We start from the raw sequence: 19,263 nt of genomic DNA, 5'->3' as shown, positions 1-19,263 counted from the left end.
ACACTATTTCTCCCTCATTTCTGAAGGAGAGCCTTGCTGGGTAAAGAATTCCTGGTTGGCAATTTTTTTCTTTTAGTATTTTGAATATATCATTACACTCTCTTCTGGCCTGTAGGGTTTCAGTTGAGAAGTCTGCTGTTAGTCTGATGGGGGTTCCCTTATAAGTGACTTGATGCTTTTCTCTGGCTACTTTCAGAATGATCTCTTTGTCTTTGAGCTTTGCAAATTTGACTATAATGTGTTTTGGAGAGGATCTTTATGGATTGAATCTGTTTAGGGACCTTTGAGCTTCCTGGATGTGAACGTCTGTATCTCTCCCTATACCTGGGAAATTTTCTGTTATTATTTCCTTGAATAGGTCTTCAATGTCTTTTCCTTTCTCCTTCTCTTGTGGAATACCAGTGACTCAGATGTTTGAGCATTTGAGGTTGTCTGCTAGGTCTGTTAGATTTTCTTCATTATTTTTCATTCTTTTATCATGTTTTTTGTCTGCCTGAATTATTTCACAAAGACCATCTTCAAGATCTGATATTCTTTCTTCTGCTTGCTCTAGCCTCCTACTCAGGCTCTCTGTTATGCTTTTTATTTCACTGAGTGAGTCTTTCATTTCTAGGAATTCTGCTACATTCTTTTTTACTCCATTTGTAAATTTCCTCCTTCATATTCTGGATATTTTTCCTTTTTTCATCGTGTTGTGTAACTGAGTCTTCTCTGATCTCTTTGAGTTTTCTCAACATCATTGCTTGGAATTCCTTTTCATACATTTCAAGGGTTTCCTGTTCTATGGGGTCTGGTATTTGAGCATTGCTCTACTCCTTTGGTGGTGTCATATCTTCTTGTTTGTTTGTAGTTCTAGTATTTTTTATTGATGTTTGGTCATCTTGAGCACTAGAGCACTTGCTTCTTCCGTTACTCTGGGGTTTGCTATGAGGATGAAGATTTCCTCCTCTATTTTCAGAGTCCACTGTGACTCTTCTTTTATCAATGTAGTTAAGTGTGTGATGGATTGCCTGTAGAGTGGCCCTGGCTGCTACTGTGGTTATGAACTGTCCTTGTGCTGACAGTAGTTGTGGCAGTGGCTATGGTACACCAGCTTGACTCCTGTTCTGCCAGCGAGCAGAGCTTTCTGGGGCTGGAGTCTGGGCCCTCAAACGCACATGGGATTCCGCTCACCTTGGCACCTGCTGAGGCTATGGGTGGGTCCCTGCAAGGCTGGAGTCTGCACCCCCAGTGGCAAATGGGGTTCAGCTCACCTCGGCACCTGCTGGGGTTGTCAAGACAGATCTCATTGTGGTTTTAATTTGCATATTCCTAAAGATTAGTGATTTTGAGCATTGTACCAAGTGTTTATTGTCCCTTTGTGCCATGTTTTGAGAAATGTCTATTCAGGTACTTTGCTTACTTTTTAATTGGGTTGTTTGTTTTTTTGCTATTGAGTTGTTTGAATTCCTTATGCATTCTGGATATTAGTCGCTTATCTAATATGTATTGGGCAAACACTTTCTCCCATTCTGTAGGTTGTCTCTTCCCTTTTTTGATAGTGTCCCCTGCTGTGCAGAAGCTTGTTAGTCTGATATAGTCCCATTTGTGTATTATTGCTTGAAGTTGCTGTGCCTTTGTGTTCTTGTGTGAAAAAGCACTGTCCACTCCCATTTCATGTAGTGTTACCCCTATGTTTTCTTGTAGTAGTTTCATAGTTTGGGGTCTGAAGTTTAGGTCTTTAATCCAATCTTCTGCATGTGGATATCCAGTATTTCCAGCACGATTTGTTGAAGAAGCTGTCCTTTTCCCAGTTTTTTATTAGGCGCACTTACATTAGGAAATAGAATTTCACCTTCATGTTTCTAAAATATAAATAAGATGCAAACTAACTTTATGGTATCCATATCAGAGCGGTATTGAGCCTTCCGTTCTGCTACTTATTTTGGCAGAAGTGAACAGCAAGATGATGCAAAGTAGAAACCAGAGTTCTGTGTCTCACTTCATTCTGGTGGGCCTGCACCACCCACCACAGCTGGGGCTGCCATTCTTCCTGGCTTTCCTTGTCATCTACCTCCTCACTGTCTCTGGCAATGGGCTCATCATCCTCACTGTCTTGGTGGATATTCAACTCCACCGCCCCATGTACTGGTTCCTATGTCACCTCTCCTTATTGGACATGACCATTTCCTCTGCTATTGTCCCCAAGATGCTGGCTGGCTTTCTCTTAGATAGTAGGGTTATCTCCTTTGGGGGCTGCGTAATGCAGCTCTTTTCTTTCCATTTCCTGGGCTGCACTGAATGCTTCCTTTACACACTCATGGCTTATGACCGTTTCCTGGCCATTTGTAAGCCTTTACACTATGCTACCATCATGACCCACAGAGTCTGTAACTACCTGGCTCTGGGCACCTGGCTGGGAGGGACCCTCCACTCCCTTTTTCAAACGAGTTTCATTATCCGGCTGCCCTTCTGTGGCCCAAACCGAGTCGACTACTTCTTCTGTGACATTCCTGCCATGTTGCGGCTAGCCTGTGCTGACACCACCATCAATGAACTGGTCACTTTTGTGGACATCGGCTTCCTGGCCCTCACCTGCTTTGTGCTCATCCTCACTTCCTACGGATACATTGTGGCTGCCATCCTGAGAATCCAGTCGGTGGATGGGCGCCACAACGCCTTTTCCACCTGTGCTGCCCACCTCACCATTGTTATCGTTTACTATGTGCCCTGCACCTTCATCTACCTGCGGCCTGGTTCAGAGGAACCCCTGGATGGGGTGGTAGCTGTCTTCTACACGGTCGTCACTCCCTTACTTAACCCCATCATCTACACACTCCGCAACAAAGAGATGAAGGCAGCCTTGCGGAGGCTGGGAGGCCACAAGGAAGTGCATCCTCACTGATTGCACCACCACCGATGTGCAGGGGACACTAGAATGCCGGTCACCATGGGACACCAAGTAATTGGGAAGATTTAAGATGGAAAGAGAAAGGGCTCCGTGCAGAAAGTAGAGGAATCCTAAGTAGAGAGGTGGGAAGCTGGAACGTTCCACATTGTAACCTACTCTCAAAAATGACTTTCCATCTGTCTTCTTTCAGTAGCAACAAAAATCAACGAAACAGCTCAGCAAGGTGGCACTCTGCAGTTAAGATCCAAGACAAGTAAAATGTCCACATGAAATTCCTGTTTCTCTGTGTCATCTGTCTACATGTATGTGATTGCTTCTAATCCCTGCATTGGTACGTGTACAGCTATTTCAGGTTACAATTGACATTCTATGTTGACTTTGACAACAATTATGTGAGTTAGGTATTACTATTATTCTCTTGTAACTGGGTAGAAACTGAAGTTCAAGGAAGAAAGTGGCTTTTCCAAACTCCCTTCTTTCTGCCTTTTACCTTGACAAAACCATAGGAGATGACCTTGGAGTTGAACTTGAGGGCACAGTTTCACATCAGAGTGAGGGAGCCACTTCATGTGCACTGCACCATGGCATGAGCAAGTGTAGTCTTCTCAGCTGGCGCAGGGCTCCACTTTGGTAAAACTGAGGTAGGTGTGTCAAGCATAAGCTTCCTTCCTCTGCAAACAGTTAGGTTTCCCTGGTGCTTCTGTGGATGTTAATGAAGCAGATCATCTGAGATGATAGGTAAGTGTATGTGCTACCACACTCCTGCATTGGTTAGGTAGCTTTTGGGTATGATTGTGGGGAAGGGGGGACACGGCATGTAACTTCTTGCAAGTAGATGAGTAAATAGTGACCCAAAGCCCATCCTAATGGCCTTTCTTGAAATAATGTTGCCAGCACCTAAGAGGGGGTCTTTCACTCTCAGGAGGCCCTGAGTGCTGGAGATGCTTTTGTTAGTGTTTCAAAAGTACGTGGACAAATACAGCCCAAGAGAACCACTATATTCCCCAAACTCAATTTGGAATGTTAATAAGCCAGCATAACAGAGAAGAACTGATTTCTATGGACTGGAACTTTCTGAAAAGAAATGTGAATCATCAGTGACTTTTCCTGCATCTGTCACAGCAACAGAGATGCAAGGTTAAACATCAAATGTGCATGAGTAGGCAATTCCATTCCACTCAACACAAATTCATTCAGTATAACTCCAAAACTGTGACATTGTTGTCTCTTCCAAATGAGTTCATCATCTTATGGGAAGAAAATGCATGTATATATGAGGCAGAAAGATAAAATATACTACCAGAAAACAAATAGGAAATGATTGTTATGATTCAGTGTATAATAAATACTGTTTAGGAAAAGGAGATAGAAAGATCATTAGGCCTGGCATTTATAAAGCTGGCTTCCTAGAAAATGTAAAATAATCGTGGTAGGAAGGTCTTATAAGGTCAGTCAGAGGAGAGGAGTAGATGGAATTTTTCCTGTGATGGAAACAACGTAAACTCCTCAGGTCAATCCTTGGAGGATGTTCTAAAGAAGCTTGATTCACTCTCTTAGGAAGAACAGCCCAGGGCAGTTAAAATTCTTTTTAGAAAACATACAGAACTGCAGTGCCACAGGCACCTACACACTCCCTGGCACATAAGGAGACATAACACAGGTAATAAGGCTCCAGGACCCCAAAAACAGCCTACCTGGAAGTCAGATTAAAGCAAACATGAGGATCACTTTCTCATCAGGGCCAGTGACACATCACACACAAAAATGAAGGGTCACATAGCAAAAACTGTCTTAATCAGTTGTTTTAGTTTTCAGAGAGAAATACAAATACATTTCATTATTTTGTGTTAAGAAAACTACCACATAAAAACACTAAGAAACAAATTTTACTTCATTCTCTATTCACAGTTAAACGGCAGCAGAGCTAATATGTGAACTCTTCTCTCTCCAGAAATTGAACTCTCCACCGAAAAGAACTACATAGGGTAATATTTTTATGCAACTTCACCTCACACTCTGAAAGTATTTTGTTTTCAAGTTTGTTTTGAGGTTTTCTAACTTTGAGAATGAGAAAAAAATAAAGGAGAACAGAAAACGTGGTCAGTCTATGTGAATCTTACTCCACTCTTAAAAATAGAAGCTAAGAACATACTACTGGTTTATAGTTTGAATATTAAGTATGTTTTGGCTTCTTTCTAACCTTTGGTTTCATATTTTAAAAATCAAATACATATCTTAATATATACCCAGATTTCATTAATATATGTTTGTTAGTATCAAACTTTTTAAATACCTGAATCTTTAAAATCCCTTTAAATACCTCGTATGGCTATTTTCCTACTCTTTTCATGTTCAGATTATTTCTGGCTATTTTCACTTTTTTGTTTGTTTAAGTAAATTTCAGAATGTTTTGTTGTATTATACGACCCAGCTATCCCACTGCTGGGAATATAACCAGAGGAATGGAAATCATCATGTCAAACGGATACCTGTTCCCCAATGTTCACTGCAGCACTCTTTACAATACCTAAGAGTTGGAACCAGCCCAAATGTCCATCATCAGATGAGTGGATACGGAAAATGTGGTACATCTACACAATGGAATACTACTCAGCTATGAAAAAGAATGAAATACTGCCATTTGCAATGACATGGATGGACCTAGAGAGAATTATATTAAGTGAAACGAGTCAGACACAGAAAGAGAAATAACACATGTTCCCACTTATTTGTGGGAGCTAAAAATAAATAAATAAATACACAAATAAACTGGGGGAGAGGAAGAAGATACAACAATTACAATTCCTTGAAGTTGTTACAACAAGTGAACAGATATGAGGTTGCTGGGAGGGAGGGGGAAAGACAGGAGGGAGGGAGGTTTCGGTAATGAGCCACAATAATCAACCACATTGTATATTGACAAAATAAAATAAAATAAAATAAAGGGAAAATAGAAGAAGTGTATATGGTTAACCACACCAAAAAATAAAAATAAAAATAAATAAAATAAAATTCTCCATAAAAAAAGAATGTTTTTTCAAGTAGTAAACAAACAAAAACATTTCCTTCATCTTTATTGAGTACACACTGATTTAGAAATTCTTTTAAAAATAGTTACCATCCTCTTTATACTAGGGGTCTTCAATCAGTTCATGGAAAGATTTCTTTGTCTTTTAATTCTATTTTTCTATGAACTTTTTGAAGTACCCTCATATTCAGTATTTTTTTGTCTTAGAACAAGATATGCCTATTCCATTGTTCAAGATTTCAGGTGCAAACCTCACTGGAGTGTCTCACTTTGGTTAATATATTCTTTCCTGTCACGACTTTCTCCACAATCTAATTTTGGAACTTTTCTGTCACCTATTTCGAGTCAGTCCCTGTTCTCCCCCATAACTCCAGGCACCCACTAATCTACTTTCTGCATTTATCCTTTTCATCTACACATAATCATAAAATGTGTGGTTTTCCGTGTCTAATTTCATTTACTTAGCATGTCTTAGAGGTTTATTCACATTGTAGCATATAAGTAAATTATTCTTTCCTACAGCTGCATACTATTTCATAATGTGCCTGTACCACATTTTGTTTACACATTCACCAGTTGATGTTCATTTGTATAATTTCTACATTTTGGCTATTATGTATAATGCTGTTACAAACATTTATATTAAAGTTTTGTGTAAACATGTGTTTTCTGTTGTCTTAGGTATATGTCTAGAAGTGAAATTTCTATGTCCTGTATTAACTCTTATTGTTACCTTTTGAGGAACTGCCAGACTGTTTTGCACAGTGTCTGCACCATGTTACTTTCCTACCAGCAGTGCATTTCTCAACATCTTTGCTAACACTTGCCATTTTCATTTTTCTTTTTTATTATAGCCGTCCTACTTGATGTAAGTGGTGCCTCACCGTGGTTTGATTTGCATTTACCTAATGACTGATGGTGTTGCATTACTTTTCTTGTGCTTATTTCATCATTTATTTGTCTCATCTGGTGCCATGTCTGTTCAACACTTTTTCTATTGTTTAGTTGGGTTATTGCCCTTCTGTTAGTGAGTTGTAAGAGTTTATATATCCTGGATACAATTTCTCTATTGGATATATAACTGAAAATATTTTTCTCAGACTGTGTGTTTTGTCTTTTATTTACAAATTCTTGAAAATCAGGATTCACACAGTCGTGGTGTAATTTTATCTGAATATTACATTCAACAGCAAGTTAATGATAACTTGACCCTAAAGGACAATCTAGAAAATAAGAAGAAAATGTGAATGTAGGAGACAAGTCAGCGTGAATAAACATAAAAAAGACAGAATCAGAACAGCCTATCCCACCCATTTTTTCATATTTCAAAATTATTAATATTCCTGTAGGGAAGGCTCTTGTAAAAACGATTAGGTTACAGGAGTTGGTGGAATTATCTGAAATTGTCAATTTACTCATATTAGTTGATAGTACTGTTCCATCTTCTATATTCTACTGATTTTTTTCCTTCATTTTCTGTTAAGTACTGACAGGTAAGTGTTGAATTTCTTATCTGGTGGTCTAAGAGAAAGACTCTAAAAAAGTTTTTATTTCACCTTCCTTTTAATAATGTGTTTTTTAGCTGCATATGGAATTTTAGGTTGGCAATATTTTTTTCTCTAGTTGCTTTGAAGATATTGTTCCCTTGTCTTCTGGCTTTCAAGCTTTGTGATTAAGACACATCAGTATTATCTTTGTTTCTTTGACATAATGAGTGGTTTTTTAAAAATTTTGTTTGCTTTTAAGATTTTCTTCATCACCGAATTTCAGCATTTTAATGGTAATATGCCTTGATGTGGTTTTATTTATGTTTATGTTACTTGATGTTTATTGAGTTTCTCTTATCTGTGGGTTTATGGTTTTTATAAAATTTCGAAAAGTTGTGGGCATTATTTTCCAGATAGTATTTCTGCTATCCCCTCTCCGCTCTTCCTGGTATTCCAATTACATGCATAATAAACTGCTTTAAAATGTCCCTCAGGTGATAAAAGTTTTGTGCTTCTCTTTAGTCTCTGCTTTTTTCTATATTCTTCAATTTTGATAATTTCTGACCACTGATCTTTTCTTCCACAAGTCTAAACTTCTGTTAATCTTATTCAATATGTTTTTAATTTCAGTTATTATATATTTCAACTATATAATATTAATTTGAATTTTTATGACAGGTATAGGGCGTTTTTTACTCTTGGCCTAATATGTTTCATGACTTTGAAAATTCTGACTAATGCTCCAGGTATTATGGGATGCTGCAACCTGGAAACTGCCTCTAATTTCAATCAATCTTAGGAATTACCTCATTTATTTCCATTCTTTCAGCAATCATAATCCTGTACTGACTTTTGACCAAAGACTAAAAAAGTTAATTCATAGATCTTGGTCTGGTATTCTAGACTTTTATATGTGGAGGCCTTCTCCTGTAGCAGTTGATTATTCATGGACAGATGCAGAAGTCTGTAATTGAGTTTTACATGTTTTCCTCATATTCAAAATGTTTGCTGAGTTATCATGTTTCTTATGATCACTTGCCTGTGGGTTCTCTTTTTTTAATTGTTTTATTTATTTTTTATTTTTTACCCCCCATCCGGCCACCCTCTTTTTTAAAATTTTTAAACACTGTTTCTGAAATTTAAAAAAGAGAAAGTGTAAAATAAATATTTTAAAATTCCCTTTTGTGCAGTCTTTATTGAAAATAAAACAATAATTATTCAGCAAGCATAAATAACTGTCCTGCTGACTCTGTGAATATTTGTTTCAGTCAGATACAGTGTTATGAGATACAGTTATAAAGAAATTGAAACTAAACAGAGTTTTGATTATCTAATTAAACAACAAATGCCAGATTTTATTGAGATTGAACTAGACTATTGCCTGCCCTATAAAGTAAATACTACATATCCTCCTTTGGACTTTTCTTTCATTCACTTTAAAGAGATAATTGTTAGCCAACTGGACCTATACTATATAGATCTAACATCTATAAAGTATCTTTAATCTCTAGGCTTGATATAATCCTTGGATTCTAATTTTCCCTTTTTCACAGTAAATAATGTTAGTTCATTAAATATTTATTATGTTTTGTGTATGTTGTAAATCTATATCAATGTATTTATATTTACCATTTATCTCCCTTCTTTGTTGTTTAATAAATACAGGGAAATTTATATTTACTACAAAAAAAATTCTAATGTAGAAAAAATTTCTTGAAAGTTCTCAAAGCTGCTGTTGATTTTTAAAATTAGGATACAAGATATAAGACTGGGCAAAGACTTTATGAATATAACCTCAAAAGCACAGACAACAAAGGAAAAATAAATAAAGGATTATATCAACCTCAAAAGCTTCTGCACAGCAAAAGAAACAATTAACAAAGAAAAAAGAAAAAAACAGAATGGGAGAAAATATTTGCAAACTATGCATTCCACAAGGGATTAATATCCAGAATGTAGAAATAACTTGAATAACTCAACAGTAAGAAAGCAAGTAACCAATCAAAAATGGGCAAGGGAGCTGAATAAATATTGCTTATGTGAAGTTATACAAATGGCCAACAGACACATGAAAAAATGCTCAGCATCACTCAGCCTCAGGGAAATGCAAACTAAAACCACACTGAGATATCATCTCACCCCAGTTAGACTGACCATTATCAAAAACACAGAGAATAACAATTGCTGGTGAGGATGTGAAGAGAGGGGAGCCTTCCTACACTGTTCGTGGGTCTGGACATTAGTGCAGCCATTATGAAAAAGCGTATGGAGGTTTCTCCAACAACTACAGTTAGAACTGCCATACAATGCAGCAATCTCACTGCTGTGAACATACTCAGAGGAATGGAAATCGTCACATTGAAGGGATAACTGCACTCCCCCGTTTATTGCAGCTCTATTTACAATAGCCAAGAGTTGGAATCAACCTTAATGTCCATTGACGGATGACTGGATAAGGAAAATGTGGCATATTTACTCAAAGGAATAGTTCTCTGCCATAAAAAGACTGAAATCTTGTCATTCGCAGAAGCATGGATGAATTTAGAGAATATTATATTAAGTGAAATAAGCCAAGCACAGAAAAAGAAATTCTGCATGTCCTCACTCATCAGTAGGAGCTAAAATTTTTTTAAAAAAGAAATCAAAGAAACAAAGAAAGAAACAATCACAGTAATATATTGAAAAAAGAACTGGACGGTGGTTATTAGAAGTGGGAAAAGGGGAGAGGGAGAGGGTTAGAGAGAAATTAGTTGAGTCACAAAGATTGGTTACATTTTGTAAACATGAGTATACTAATTATCCTGATTTGATCACCATATATTGTATACATGTATTAAAATTCAATTGTGTACCCCACAAATATATATAATCAATTATCTTTCAATTAAAACTAATCAAGATACAACTCTGGTTTGTTTCCAATAAACAAAACAAGGCTTTTTTCACATAATCATTTTTTCTTTTTCTTAGATTATTACATCAGCTAGTAAACCCAGAAAATGCTGAGTAGTAATGGTTAAAATGGTGATGCTGAAAAAAAATGTGCATACTTGTTTTTTCTCTAACTTTAAGGGAATTCAGCTAATTTTTTACCATTAAATATGATATCCCTAGAATAGTTGTGATTCATTTCTTTTGTTGTGTTTTTTTAAAGTTTCTTTCAATTATTATTTTACTAAGATGTTTTTCTTAATTACTGTTAAATATCATTTAATGCATTTCTAAATTTATTGGATGATTTCCCCTCTCAATTTCTTAAGGTGGTAAATTACAATAAAAAGTTTTGTGGTATTAAAGTATTTTTATATTACAAGCAAATATACTTTTACATTATGACATGTACTTGCTTCTATTATTTACATCTCTATTTATAAATGCTGTCTATATATTTTCAGTTAGTATCTTTATTTTGAATTGATGTCAAGATTATGTTAATTTTATAAACATAAAATTTAAAAATCTAATTTCTGAAATATTTTGTAAAGTCAACTCTGAGACATATCTTAGTAAAACTAATATATTTCAAGTATAAATATAAAATCATCAAGCCTCCAGCCAAAAGATCAAATGCCTGACAAAGCCAAATGAACTAGACTAGGCATCAGACATTTTAAAACCAACATACAAAGCAAAGCAACAACAGATCAACATTTTTCACAAAATTCAGTGAAAGAAAATATAGACCAGTGATTTTATTTTCAGCTAAGCAGTCCTTCAAAGATGAAGGCAATGTGAAAACAATGTTAAGCACAGAATAACTTATTCATCAGCCCTTCATGAGGAATCTACTAACTAATAAACATCAACCAACCAAGAGATGACTGGGAAAAAGACAGGTGGTGAACACTATAAACTACATGAATGTATATATAACTAAAACAAAGATGGGATGAAAATGGAAAACAAATGTGCAAATGTTACATATTGTGATAAAGTAAAATAATGCAAATAAAAAGAGATTGGGGAGAATGACGGGAGGAGGAAAATAATCTTGTTTTTGTATAGCTAATAGATGGACTTTAAAGGACACTGAAAATAATTGATAAACCTGGCAGCAAATAACGAAATTAAAAAACAGGACACTAGGGCCGGCCCCGTGGCTCACTCGGGAGAGTGCAGTGCTGGTAGCACAGAGGCCGTGGTTTCAGATCCTATATAGGGATGGCCGGTGCACTCACTGGTTGAGCGTGGTGTGGACGACAAGGGTTGCGATCCCCTTACTGGTCAGAAAAAAAACAAAAACAAAAACAGGACACTAAACCAAATACAGTGCAAATAAGGAATAATTACAGAGTATTATTACTCATAATTGTCAATTAAAACTTACTAAAAATTTTGCAAACAGATTCCAACACCACATAAAGAAAACAATGCACTATGACCAAGTAGAATGTATTGCAGGAATACAATACTGGTTTAATATTAGTTAATCCATTAACATGATATGTCATATTAATAGATATAAAATGTTACATAGTTATCTTCACAGATATGTTTAAACTTTTGACAAAACTCAGCTCCCATTTATGATAAAACTTTAGTCAAGAAGATAGAACATGAGAAATATTTAACGTAATATAATATGCTCAACATGATAACATATGTGTATTAGTATTACAACGAATAGTATCATGTAATTGAAAGACACTAGAGGCATTTTCAATAAACAGGAGCAAGACAAGGATGCTCATTCTCCCAGTTACCTTTTAACATTGTACTGGAAATATTAGCTAATAAAATTAAGCAAGATAAATAAATTAGGGGAATAAGAATTGGTAAAGAATAACTATAACTATCTTTATTTGCAAATAATATAATAGTATACCTGGAAAATTCCAGAGAGCTAACCCAAAAAATGAAAGAATCCATTAATGAAGAAGAATTTAACATTAAGATGCAGAAATCAAAATCCTTGTATGCACAAACAATAAAGAGTGAGAAGAAATGTTGGCAGAGAAAATTTTATTTACACAAGCAACAAAGAAGATTTGATGCACAGGAATAAGTTGAGTAAGAAACACACAAACCTATATGAAGAAAAATGTAAAACATTTCTAAAAACACACAAAGATATATATGAACAAATGTAAAGACATCCTGAGTTCTTAAATAGTATGAGCTCAAGTTATAAAAATTACAGCTCTCCCTAAATTAATTTATAAATTTGACACAATCCTAATAAAATAACAAGTCATTTATGGAGTTTGACGAGTTGATACTAAAGTTCACATGGAAACACAAACATGCAAGAACTTACAATAAAATACTGGAAAAGGAAACTATAAGGGGGACTGCCCAACCAAGCGTTAAAACACATGATAAAGCCTCTAACTCAAAGCAGTGTGGTACTCATATGAACACACAGTAGACGTGGTATAGAATAGAAACTCAAAAAACAGCTCCAAGTACTTTTGGAAATTTAGTATATGACAATTCTGTCATATTAATTAGTGAGATAAAGATAGGCTTGTTAATAAATGGTGATGGATAAAAAAATTCAAGAAAATAAAAAATAAATGGTGATGGGATAACTGGATAGCCATTTGGAAAAAGATCAAATTAGATCTATATCTCATCCACTATACACAAGAATAAACTGCAAATGGATTAGGTATCTAAATATAAAACATGAAAACATAAAAGTACAAAAAGAAAACATGGAATTACTTCTATACCATGGTCTAGCGAATACCTAATCTCAATCTACTCAGGAGGAAACATCATATATACCCAAATTGAAAGGCATTCTATAAAATTAATGACCAGGACTCATCAAAAGGCCAAAGATTATGAACAACAAAAAAAGAATAAGGAACTGTCATGGGTTGGAAAAGACTAAGAAAACTTAAATAAATGCAATGTAAGATCCTGTACTAGACCCTGGAATAGAAAAAAAATATTGGGGAAAACTGGTGAAATTTCAATATAGTCTGTAGTTGAGTTAATATGGTACTAAGGTCAATTTCCTGATTTCTGTAATTTTACTGTGGCTTGAAAGTTAACAGAGGAAGTTGGATCAACGTATATATAAGAACTGATCTTGTTTAAAATCTTTTCTGTAAGTTTAACATTTCAAAATAGAAAAAGATTTTTTAATTAGAAGAAAGTTAAATATCATACTCATTTTTGAGCAAGGAATATCTTTTCATTTATTTCAACATGTGTCACTCTACAGACTTTCCTTCTGTTGCGTTCCTTCCTTCTCTTATAACAGCTTATTAAGATATAAGTTGTATACCATAAAAGTCATCTGTTTAAAGTGTGCAATTCATTGCTTGTTGATAAATTTAAAAAGTTGTCTAATTATTACTGCAATCCAACCTTGGAACATTTTCATCCATTCAGAAAGATCTCTTATGCATATTTGTAGCCATTTCTTGTTCTTGCTCCCAGTTCCAGGCATACACTAATCATTTTTTATAGATTTGACCTTTCGGGGCATTTCATAAAAATAGAATCATATCATAAATATTTCCTGTCTTGCTTCTTTCACTTAGCTTAATGTTTTTAAGGTCCATTCTTTTTATACACTGTATCAACATTTTGTTTCTTCTTACCGCTGAATGATACTCCATGGGTATTCTCATTTTGCTTATCCATTTACCAGTTGGTGAACAGCAAATCTGGTTATTTCCAGGCTTTGGCTATTGTGAATAATTCTGCTGTGAACATTCACATGCAAGTGTTCTATAGAAGTTTTCATTTCTCTTGTATTGAGTCCTAGGAACGTAAATGCTGGGTAATATGGTAAGTGTGCGTTTAACTTTTTAAGAAACTGTAAGATGTTATCTTAAGTGGGCTGTTCAATTTACATTCCCATTGGCAATGTATGGGGGATTCGGTTCCTCAGGTTATACTTGTTACTGTTTGTCTTTTTTTTTTTTTTTTTAATTGTACTCATTCTAGTCGGTATGAGTAGGGAAAATTTAAACCTAATTATTTGACATGTCAGGATTCATGTATACAACTGTTGTAAATAACATTTTCATATATTGGGATCTCTTGTGAAGTAGGACTTGTTCAAGCAGACATTCTATAATTTTTGTCAGGAGCACCACAGGAGATATCATTACATCGAAAAATTACTGATTATGAAGAAATTTAAGGTCTTACAATATGTGCCCCACTCTATCCAAAGGAAAATAATAGCTACATTAAATGAAGCACCAATGATGATATCCACATTTTAAATGTTAGAAATGGAGAAACAGAAATCAAGTACCATGATCCATATCTCTCAGCTAATAAGTGGTTGATGAGGGGTTTAAACTTAAGTCTGTAGGAATCCAAATAAACTTGGCTTTTTGCTATTTCTACTGCCCTATCCCAAAAATGTTGGTGGGAAACTAGAAAAGGTGGGAGATTTTTTCCTGTGTTCCTCTTAGAGAGACATGACATATACACATCAATCGTTAAAAGAGACCAAGGTATTACATGCTTAAGTATTTATTAATAATTATCATAAATACAATTAAGTGTTAGGAATTAATGTCAGTGTGAGAGAAAATATTTACATGGGGCTCCTACAGGAATTAAAGTTCGAACTTCACCATAGAGAATAGATTTGAGGAGGTAGAGATTAAAGGTATTCCATTCATGTTTGAAAATAAAATGCTGTGAAGAGATTAGAAAAAGTTTATGGCAAAATGAAGAAAAAATGAGGCAAACCGCACCTTGGATAAGAGGAGTTTTTATAGTGGATTTTGAAACAATTTACACATAATTTTGAATATCAGAGAGAAATATATTTTATTTCTTAGACAATAGGAAACAGTAAAAAAGAGAAATATATTAAATATGTTGACTTAAATAGACTGACAGAAATTCGATACAGAATCACTTGATGTATTAGGGAGTAAGTGAGAGCTGAGACATAAAATGCCATTGTGAAATCTGGGTAAAAGACGTGCAGAGGCAAGGTTAGGTAAAACCCATGGGAATTGAAGAGACAACAGGAGGAAAAAAAAAGCAGTTTAAAGACAATTTTTGCATAATGCAATATCTAATTAGGTTTAAGAGGTAAAAGATAGAATCACAGAGAACTCTTAAATTTCTATTCTGGCCCAGTGGATAGGCTCAATAAGAAAGTCATAGGCAAACAATTCCCACAAGTTGGAGACAAAGCTTAAGGAGGAGCATAAATACACTGAACAAATCATCCTGATAATTACTCAGTCTACTCTCCAAGGCCTCATTGTCATACACTTGAGGGTTGCAGGTAGTTGAAATTTCAAAGAACTCCCTCTGGGAGAGGAATGGGTTGGGCTGTGTGCTCCTGGCTGATGTAATCGCACCCAAACTCTGGGAAAGGCTCCCTTGAAGGTAGGTTGCTATTCCTGGGTGATGCACAGCAATAAGAACCTGCCTATCCACATCTTCAGCATGGCAGAGGAAAGTAGGAGGGCAGAGGCATCACAATTCTGGAATACAAGCAAAAAATATGCACTCATTGAGAGCAGGATTTATAATCCATATTTATATTGCCATTATTTAGGGAGTGGATTTCTGCAAATAATCTTTTCAGTCTTTTATGTGCCTCATGAAGACCACAGATCTCATATTGAAAGATTAATTATGAAGGAACAAACAGCCAGAAAACACTAGAACAGACCAAGAATGGGAATTGAACTTGTATATCTTTCTCTTGCTTATGGGACAAGACCAAGATGGTGTGGCCCAATGCATAATGATATTCCAGGAAAGAGAAACAGATATTTACTCTGTTAATGTCAGTTTTGTTGCACAAGGAATACCTAACCACTCTGTACAAGAAGACAGCCATGGAGACAAAGTACCCGAACCAGACTGTGGTGAGCCACTTCTTTCTGCAGGGTCTGATGGACACAGCTGAACATTCTAGCCTCTTCTTCCTCCTCTTCCTCCTCATCTATAGCATAACCATGACTGGGAACCTACTTATTCTCATAACTGTGGGCTCTGACCTTCACCTCCACTCCCCAATGTACCACTTCCTGGGACACCTATCCTTCCTGGATGCATGTCTGTCCACAGTGACAGTGCCCAAAGTCATGGCAGGCCTGGTGACTCTGGATGGGAATGTGATCTCCTTTGAGGGCTGTGCTGTACAGCTTTGCTGCTTCCACTTCCTGGCCAGCACCGAGTGCTTTCTGTACACAGTCATGGCCTATGACCGCTACCTGGCCATCTGTCAACCCCTGCATTACCAAGTGGCCATGAACAGGCGGATGTGTGCAGGGCTGGCTGGGATCACTTGGGCCATAGGTGCCGTGCATTCTGCAATCCATACCTCCCTCACCTTCCGCCTGCTCTACTGTGGGCCTCACCACATCGCCTACTTCTTCTGTGACATCCCCCCCGTGCTGAAGCTAGCCTGTGCAGACACCACCATTAACGAGCTTGTCATGCTTGCCAGCATTGGTGTTGTGGCTGCAGGCTGCCTGGTCCTCATCGTCACATCTTATGTCTTCATCGTGGCAGCTGTGCTGCGGATCCGCACAGCCCAGGGCAGGCAGCGCGCCTTCTCCACCTGCACTGCCCACCTCGTGGTGGTGCTGCTGTACTACATGCCACCTGTCTGTATCTACCTACAGCCTCACTCCAGTGGGCCAGGAGCTGGGGCCCCTGCTGTCTTCTACACAATAGTCACTCCCATGCTCAACCCTTTCATTTACACTCTGCGGAACAAAGAGGTGAAGAGGGCTCTGATGAGGCTTTTGTGCCAAGGCTCCCAAGAAGCTCCAGCAGGCAGCCCACCCCCATAACCTGTGGTGCCACTCTTTTAATTTACCAGGAATGCAAGTATTCACATTCCAGAATGAGCAGGGAAAATCATGCAAGTGGAAGTTAGAATAACTTGAGTTTCAGCTCAACCACCAGCAGTTCCCATCCTTTGGCCAAGTGACCTGCCTCAATGTCACCATCACAAACTCTTCATCTATAAAATGAAAGGACTGGGTTAGGTGATGTCTAGAGTTTCTCCAAAATCTAAGTTCTATGGTCAGAGGTATGTGAAATGCTATTCATATCCTCATTTATTTTGAAAATATATATTTCTTTACTTTTTATAAAATAATTTTATTAAATATATAAAACACATTAAAGAATACTGTAAACAAAAATATAAGGTACAAACAATAAAATGAACTTTTGTATACATATAACCCAGATAGAAAAAAAGAAACCACACTTTTCAGAATGATGAAATACAACTATGAGGAGAAATGGGACTTGCCAAAGGTCACTTAGAAAGTGTCATTATCTTTACTTTCCCTCTCAAAGTAGTATATCACGAAGGACATACTGAGTGGTAGAAATAACATGAATCTTGGAGTCAGTTGGAACTACCAATATTTTCGTTCTGACCACCAGTCAACAGATGTAGAATTTTGTACAAGTATTATCACACTTGGAGTTCCAGTCTCCTCTTTTGAGAGTAAGATTAAAAATAACTACTTGGTAGGATTCTGTGAACACTAAATGAGATAATTATATTAAGTGCCTCATACAAAATAGGTGCTCTAGTTTCTTATCAAGCTGGCTAAAGAAATCAGAGAGAGCTTATTATACATGCGAAGTTTCAACCGTCTCTAAAGGACTGGCAAGGTTTTGATGTCTTCTTTGAACAAGCACTTATAGAGCAACTACAGAAAAAAAAAAAAAGACAAATCAAGACTTGGAGGAGATAAAAGGTGACTTGAGGATCTAGGTGAAGCAGCTTGCCACGGAAGTGGGAGGACTAATGCTGTGTTCAGAAAATGAATAAATGGGCCGAGCCCGTGGCGCACTCAGTAGAGTGCTGCGCTGGGAGCGCGGCGACGCTCCTGCCGCGGGTTCGGATCCTATATAGGAATGACCGGTGCACTCACTGGCTGAGTGCCGGTCACGAAAAAAAAAAAAAAAAAACGACAAAAAAAAAAAAAAAAAAAAGAAAATGAATAAATGATTCTAAACTACACTATGCATTGAAAAGGGCCTTGAAGGCCAAACTAAAAATGTAGATTATGCCCTAGGCTTCACTCTTCTTTATTTCTTTTCCTCATGATCTATAGGAACACCCACATCTTGAGTAGCTACTTTAAATGCTAAATCATATGATAAATGAGAGAAGGGAAAGAAAAAGAGACAGATGCTAGAATGATAACATCTTAGACATAAGTGAGAAAAGAAATTGTTAAATTTGGGTGATAACATTGGAGATGGGAAGGTTTTTTGTATAATTACATAAGAGGTTATTTAAAGGGGAAAAACTGGAAGACAAATAGAATGGGAATAGTAACTATAATCATTTTTCATGTCCATATATGCAAGGCACTGTGCTAGTTGCTTTATCTATATTAATCCTCCTGAGAACTACATTTCAAGGCAATACATTTATTTGTATTTACATTATACAGCTGAGGGAACCAAGACTAAAAAAGATAAAGTAACTTTTACAAGGCCGTCCTAATAACAGTTGAAGCCAGGGTTTCAACTCAAATCTGTATGGCTTCAAAGACCACACATTTCAATTACACAATGGTACCTCAGAGATTATCAAATCCCATTCCCATTGCTTTTCCAAATGTATTAGAGGTCTCAATATTGTTTTAGATATTTAACCAAGGGTTGGTCCTCTTTGAAGTAAGGGTGCCCTGATCTTTGCATAGTGCTTAGTCCTCTGTAAATACAGGGCCTGAACCTGGCATTTCTGGAAAGGAAAAATACATAGAAAAAAGAGTGAAACAAATGCAGTGAAGATGCAACATTCATCCAGAATTCAGAGCTATTCTCCCTTGTTCTAGTATCTCAGAGTTATTGACGTATCTGTAGGAAGGCAACACGTAACTCAGGCAAACTCATCCTCATCAGAGTAGGCTTCAAGCACAGGCAGAATATAT

At 36.5% G+C, this 19,263-nt stretch overlaps 2 protein-coding genes across 2 annotated transcripts; both read left to right on the top strand.

The window, feature by feature from the left end:
• The first annotated feature begins 1,900 nt into the window (after positions 1 to 1,900).
• On the top strand, positions 1,901 to 2,884 carry LOC134377043 (olfactory receptor 10G6). Its single transcript, XM_063095653.1, has one exon. It carries the CDS (start codon positions 1,946 to 1,948, stop codon positions 2,882 to 2,884), a length of 939 nt encoding a protein of 312 aa, XP_062951723.1. The 5' UTR covers positions 1,901 to 1,945.
• Positions 2,885 to 9,658: 6,774 nt separating this feature from the next.
• On the top strand, positions 9,659 to 17,148 carry LOC134377079 (olfactory receptor 10S1-like). The gene is made up of 2 exons (XM_063095695.1): positions 9,659 to 9,676; positions 16,198 to 17,148. Exons 1-2 carry the CDS (start codon positions 9,659 to 9,661, stop codon positions 17,146 to 17,148), a joined length of 969 nt encoding a protein of 322 aa, XP_062951765.1.
• Positions 17,149 to 19,263: the final 2,115 nt, after the last annotated feature.

Source organism: Cynocephalus volans, chromosome 4, assembly GCF_027409185.1.
Source record: "Cynocephalus volans isolate mCynVol1 chromosome 4, mCynVol1.pri, whole genome shotgun sequence".
Lineage (NCBI taxonomy): Eukaryota > Metazoa > Chordata > Mammalia > Dermoptera > Cynocephalidae > Cynocephalus > Cynocephalus volans.
The sequence above is the reverse complement of the archived record's forward strand: the minus strand, read 5'-3'. Positions and strand labels throughout refer to the sequence as shown.